The sequence below is a fragment of the Mobula birostris genome, chromosome 5 (genome assembly GCF_030028105.1).
Source record: "Mobula birostris isolate sMobBir1 chromosome 5, sMobBir1.hap1, whole genome shotgun sequence".
Classification (NCBI taxonomy): domain Eukaryota; kingdom Metazoa; phylum Chordata; class Chondrichthyes; order Myliobatiformes; family Myliobatidae; genus Mobula; species Mobula birostris.
Genome location: NC_092374.1, coordinates 153,766,365 through 153,773,348, shown reverse-complemented (window position 1 = coordinate 153,773,348; position 6,984 = coordinate 153,766,365). Strand labels below are relative to the sequence as shown.

The 6,984-nt window shown below is 41.9% G+C and overlaps 1 protein-coding gene across 1 annotated transcript; it reads right to left on the bottom strand.

Moving 5' to 3' along the window:
* Positions 1-773: 773 nt before the first annotated feature.
* Positions 774-6,754, bottom strand: spry2 (sprouty RTK signaling antagonist 2). The gene is made up of 2 exons (XM_072258750.1): positions 6,106-6,754; positions 774-2,768 (listed from the first exon to the last, which is right to left on the bottom strand). The coding sequence occupies exon 2, from the start codon at positions 2,715-2,717 to the stop codon at positions 1,749-1,751; it is 969 nt and encodes a 322-aa protein (XP_072114851.1). The 5' UTR covers positions 2,718-2,768; positions 6,106-6,754; the 3' UTR covers positions 774-1,748.
* Between the last annotated feature and the right edge of the window lie 230 nt (positions 6,755-6,984).

The following is a 6,984-nucleotide window of genomic DNA, read 5'->3' as shown; positions in this document are numbered from 1 at the left end:
AATGTAATTGTGTAGTACTATGAAGCATTTAATAATAGGTCACATAAATATGGCATTAATAAATTTACCATTAACTAAACTACTAAGTCAAAGTATATGTAATTGCATAATAAATTTCTCTCTTTATTGTAGCATCCATTCCCTCACTGTATTGCCAAGTTAAACAGACCAAAGTCTTATTCTATTAAAGCAGCATATTCAGGAGAGGTCACTGACATCTACTGGCCCCTAGTTCACTACGGGTTATAAGGGCTACTGGCGCCTTTGGAACTATGTGCATTTATGAATTAGGTAAAAAGATGCATATATTAAAAAGAGCGGTCTGGGGGAAGTGGGGTAGGGGGGGTTGGTGGGACATGGCAAAGCAAAGACAAAATTCATCTTATTGGGAGTTTGCAATGCTAGTATAAGTTTCCTACTTAATACTGTTATTGTGTATTATACAAGTTTGCCTAGTTGCCAGTATTGCCTGCAGCATTCTCCAAGCATACCGCAGTAGAGAATCAAGGAGAAAGTGTTTTATAATATCGTAGGTTGTCCTTATGATTTTAAAGAGCTCTATCACAAGGGAGGCTCATACTTAATATGGTAACATACAAGGAAACGCTCAAGAAGCTCCCCCAGTATTTGTGTAATGTCAAAGTATATTTGCAAAGCAAAAGGTTATACCACTTATCTGACCAATAATTGCCAGGTGTATTCAATGTGTTTCGCATAAGTTTTGTCTTCTACCACAGGATTAAAAAGAGCAGAAAACACAAAGTAGTACACAGTTTGATTTCAAAACGTTAATATATTTTCTATTTTATAGTGAACATATGCATCTGATTTGCATCACCCTCATTCTGAGTAACCATGATGCTCCCATTGTTTTTTTAAAGGGTGAATTTGTAAGATGCCTTTTAAAATAAATATTTTATAAAATAATAAAACTTCAAATAAATATTTTTTACACTAAACAATATGTTGAAAAATTAGAAAATAAAGACCAAATTTATGGTAACTGTACAATATACATGACGTCAATGATATCAAGAGTGACATAATGGTGAATTTTGTAAGGTAAAATATAGCCTAAACATAATGATCGACTGATTCACATTTGGCTGAATGTACAACATATTAGTATAATATTCTGTAAATCTGCCATTTATATGGCACAATTTTCACAGTCTTAATATTATTGTATATACAAAAATATAACAAATTAACTCTGGCAGCAAAAAAAAAGAGCAATTTGCCAATTTACAAATTCTGCAAGAAGTATTCACATACAATACAGAAAAGACCAGGGAGTCTCATTGCATTACCCTTAGCTTATGTCACCTCAAATACAACGGATACTGTGTATCATCCTGTTTGATCTAACTGATTGGATTTTTTTTTAATCCTCGTCTGTACTGGTTAAGCGAGATGGAGTAAATGGGGTCAACAATGTTGTCACTGCAAACCATAAGAGTCCCCCTAAATTCCAGAGTTACTACACACAAAAAAAAATAAGGCATACTGAGTGGTCAACTAGAAGGTGAGCCCCAGAACAATGGGAGATACCCTTTTTTCTCTTTTAACAAAGAAGGATCATCTTTAATGGCTGCAGATTGTGTGGCTTACTCCTTTTAAGGCATACAGATAAACGACCCAACATTGTGCTCAATGCTGGCGCTATAAATACATTTCTTCCACTCAAACTACCAAAGGTACAGAAGTGTGGAGGGCTAGCTCTGAAACAGTACCCTTCTCCCTTGCAGCTAGGAGGGCTTCTCAAGGTTCCGAGGAGGTAAGCTGGGAACCTTGCAACAAACAGTGTTTGAATTTCTGCAACGGCACCCAGGGCGGTTAACCCTATCGTAGCACCCCTGGCACAGCTTAAGGCAGCCCTTGGCAGGCAGGTAACACCACAGGCAGGGCATAAGGAGGGACATAAGGCCCATGGCTGACCACCGGACGCAGCAGTGCGACTGACTGCAGGAGCACGGATTATCTGCACAGTTGTCCTCTTCGTCATAGTTTGAGCAGTGGTAAAAGACACACTTCACAAAGCAGACGCAGGTCCCATACTCCACCGTGTTCTGTGCCGAGCAGAGGCACCGCTTGTCGCAGAACCAACAGGAAGGCAGAGTCCTTGGACAAGTGCACTCCTCACACTTACATTTCCCACAATCTTCACACCGATAGATGTGCTTGCCAAATTCTTCTCTCTCCAGGGGTTTCAGTTCATCAGATTTAAATTCCGGTTTGGGTTGCACCCTGATTATCCGATCAGAGACGTGGCCAGGTGGCAACGAGGAAGCAGGTCCCAGAAGCCTCTGGTCAGAAGATGTACTACTTGTACTTGTCCTTGTGCTACTCCGGGAACCTGTACTCACAGTGCTAGTTGAACGAATTAAAGGCGCCCTTAACGAAGAATGCGCATGATGGTGTTGACTGCGGGTGTTAAGTCGCTGATGGTCTTGGTCGCTTGTTAATCCAGACATCCTATCATTTTTATGTTGTGAAGATGGTCGGTATACAGACTTGCTCCCAGGCCTTGGGGCAACAGTTGGTCCCTCTGTATACTCATTAGTGGCTCTTATGATTCGGATCTGATCAAGCGACAACACCTGAACCTGCTGCGGCTGTACACCCCTGGGATCAGGTTCCATGTGTTGCCTTCCACTGTCACGCAGCAACTGTAGCAGGGCTGGGGAACCACTGCCATTTTGAGTTCGCGTATCCATCTGTACAATGAAGAGTGATCACTTCAGCAGGCTTAGAACACATCTGAAGTCCTGTTAGAAAGAAGAGAAGAACCTCAGTATTTTACTGGAAAAAATACAGGCAGCACCTTGTGTTAAAGCAACACAAAAAGAGATTTTTAAAAAAATTATGGGAACAGCAAGGTTAACACAAGTGCTAGGTCTTTTGACCTTTGCATGCAGCAGAACCCAACAAATAAATGAGGCATGTTCTAACATTGTTCATTTTCCCTTCAGCAATTTTGCGATCCTATTTCCCTACTATCAACTACCACCCTCCCCCCAATACACCCTTTCAAATAACAAGCACATCGATTTACCAAGTCTATGTTTCTGAAAATTATTGAGTCAGTACAGACAGAGCAATGTATAAAAAAAATAGCCCAGATAAAGAGAGCCAACACAAAAACATCGCCTTCCAGCTCTAAAGGTTATTCCATTTTTTAAAAGTCTATAGATAGCATTAAAAGTTTCGATGACATTTAAATAATGATATGTATTTGGGAATCAAGCATATCCATAGTAGGAACACAAGACAAGCTTCAACTCAGATGAAGTGGCAATATGAAATTATAAGATACAAACAACAAAAACAAATTTAAAATGTTAATTGGTTCTTGTGCCTTGAAAACTTATAGATTTTCATTTTGATAGTTTGATGGGGAACCAGCAACAGATATGTCAATGGATGATCCTCAGTTTCCAAAAACTTAGCTCTTCACTCAAAAAAAATGGCTAAAATGTTCTTCAGACTTAATGCAATTCCAGTGTGCAGAGTCTGGAACTCTACCAGAGCTAATTACAAACACAACTCCGGAACAGGACCTTGAGAGTACCACAGCAAGCACAAAATACAGCACAATATTTCTGTCAAGAAGGGTGCAATCTGGATGGAGAAGCACAAACAGAGTTGTAAAGGCTTGCATCTCAGCAATTACCAAACACAAGCAAGCTACAGTGAGCTAATATTTATAAAAAAAATTTAAGTATTCTCCTCACCTCCCTGGAATTTCTAAGGCGTTCGGTCCTTGGGGTTTCTACCTGACAAAAATGTCTCTACTCCTTTACCTCTCTGCTACTTCTTCAACCTAAGATACTAATTCCCCCCTCTAGGTGTATGCAATGGTTTGAAGTAAATGTTAACGGGGGGGGGAGGGAAGGTAAAAAGGGGAGGAATGGCATGCAGGAAAACAGACTAGTAACTGACGAGGAAACTAATGGGAAATATTTTTTAAAGATATACTAAATGAAACAAAATGTTATCTTTGAAGGTAGCCTGGGTACTAAATGCAAATACCAAAAAAAACATTTAATTTTTGTTAGCTTTGTTTCAGGTTAATTTGTTGACATGAACACTAGTTAATTTGTTGCTGGTAATCATATCTATTTCATGTCACAGTAACCAATCAATGAACCATTATGTTTAACTTCAACTGAAAAGTAGAATCCTAAATTTTCAATGGAAGCAATTTCAATCATATCCAGTGCAAGATAAAAATGTAAGACACGCCTCAACACAAGACAAACTTCAACTCAGAGCAAGTGACAATATGAAACTATAAGAGGCAAACAACAAAAACACATTTAAAACGTTAATTAGTTCTGTCAGAAATACAGAGACAGAGCTCAGAGCCACTGAAAATTATGTTCTCTAATACTATAAAGCTACCATGCACACGTTGGGAAAGGACACAAGTCATATAGCCCAGAAACCAGCCTGCACAGGAATACCTTCTGCAAGTTGTGGGTTCTCTGTTACAACTTCTGTACCATTACACTCAGCAAGGACTTCTAATTTTGAAGGGCTGGGAAAGAGGTGACAACTTAATAGTTACAGGACATATAACCTCAATCTACCAACACATGTTTAATCATAATTTGGCAAAATGTTCTAACTCTTAACATAACGCATATTCTGGGTGAGGCTCTATGCACGAGTGGAATACCACGAAAACAGGGTTTATATGAAACGAGTGAACAGAGTTGACGGTAAATGGGATTACTATCTTGCCTCTTGCGCCAACACTGTTCCACAGACTCCAGACAAAAATTATGCAAAAGAAATCGAAATGACTTTTGGTTCAGTCTGACTTCCTTCCCTTGTCCTCTTCATAATAAATAACATCAAACACGTGGAAACTTTCAGCAGCACCCGCTCCTTTTGCAAACATGCAACCGGATAAAGGGTTGGTGAATGGGACGTGGGGGGGGGGGGGGGAGTGTGGTGGTAGACGGAGTCACTACCAGCTCCAATCGCAGGTGAGACTTGGAGCACGGCATGGTGCACTCCCCCTTACTCAGGTTAGAGAGCGAAGAGGATGGGCAGTGGGGTTTAAGCGTGGGGAGGAGGTGGAAAAGGGGCAAAAGCTATTCTAAGGAGGGGCAAGAGGTGCAAGACGAAGGGGGTCCAGCAAGGGGAGGAATAGGACCGGCCAGGGCGGAGGGAGCAAGGGCCGATGAAGAGGGGGGACAGAGAGAGCATGGTGGGCGTGAGGGAAGAGGGAACACCGAGGGGTCCGGGTGGATAAATAGAAGCGAATGATCTGTCCAAGCTAAATTCGCTCTCTCAGTCCCAACACAGGACGAGGAATCACAGGTCAAAACCGCTTCCTAAACCAGAGTTGTGTTTATTAACATTAAAGGAAAATACATCCGTGGTCTTTCCATGCATCATAATCGGCCCCTGTTTAAAATGCTGTGGGATCAACTGCTTGTGGCAATTGCGAACGCCTTAACTTCCCACTCCTCGCTGTTCACGCCGTCCCAACAAAATGTTATTTATTTTTTAAAGAAACCATAACCCATGGTGTAAACTCAATTCCAATTGCCCATCCTGTCGATGTTTCCAGTGTGTTATGCCCCCCCCACGTCTGTATCTCACACCAAGCAATCGCAGATCAAAACTAAAATACAAGAAAATGCAACAATGTTTTCCAAATGAAGAGAGAGAAAAAAAATCCCTTCCGAACTTGTCCCGACTGTACGCCCCCTAAACCACCCAATACAATGGCGCGGAGTTGGATATTATACATTATATTACGTTTATCATTTTAAGAGTTTAAATGTCGCCGAATGCTAATAGCATCAACCTTCCAAGGTGCAACATGTTGCGGTAGGAGTATTTACGTTAGAGTTTCATCTTACTTCCGAAAACATCAATTATTAAATCAAGTTTCCGGATCCAACAATCCCATTTCTCTAAGTGTCTCCGTTTCTTAATGAAATTCGCCCACTGCCTTTTGAAGCTACCAAGAGACCCCTCCAATCCTTCTTAGCCGCTTTATAAAAGTTTACCAACGTCTTTAACAGTACTCCTTACAGCCCAAGGCAATTTTCTTCCTGCAAGTTTCAAGTCTCTTTCTAAACTCACCGTGGCCGCAGCGTAGCTCTCCCTCCCCTCACTCGATTGATGTGTGCAGTTCAGAGCCGATAGCTCCACCAAAAAAAAAGTTGCGCATCCAAATTCTGGCGGAGATCAGCCGGGGCTATCTGTTAAAGCATCCAGTGGAGAGGAGGGGGTTGTTGAGGGTCGTATGTATGGACGAGTTGGGGGGGGGAGGTTGGTAGTTGGGGAGGGAGGGGTAGAGAATGCAAGGTATGGGACCTTGTGCGATCGACGATTACAGCAGCCGATCGATAGACAGTAGTCCGGGGGTTAAATTTCTTTTTCTCGGGGGGGAGAGACAGGTAGAAGTGAAGTTCGAAAAATCCTTCCTCTTTTTTTTCTGAATGAAGCCAGCAAGAAGCAGACACGAGGGCGGGCGCGCGCACATACGCAGCTATGGAAAAAAATTGTCAATGTAGGAACTTTGCAGAAGGAAATCAGGCGCTTGGTCTCATTCACAAGTGGACCTTCCCTTACAAACGCTTGCAGTGCCGCTGCCCCTCCGCCTCCACAGACCTTCCGACAGATGTGAAGTTTGCAAAGTGCTTTAAAGAAGCAGATCTGCTCGAGTTGCTATTAAGTTTTCCAGTGGTAGCTGATGGGTAAATGGCGTCATCTGCATGGGATCGAATAGAGCATTTGTTGTCCCAGAGGATATATTGCATCCGGTCTCTGCTGATTGGCTCTGGGCTCAAATTCATTAGAGTGAGAGAAACAGGGGGGTGGGGGAAGAGGGGAGAATATTCACTACGTGCGAGGAAAGAGAGTCCCGCACTGCTTCAGCATGCTGTACAGAACAAATCTTTTTACACTGCAATGCACAGATTTGCCTACTGTTTTTTTAAAACCTGCCACAGTGGTTAA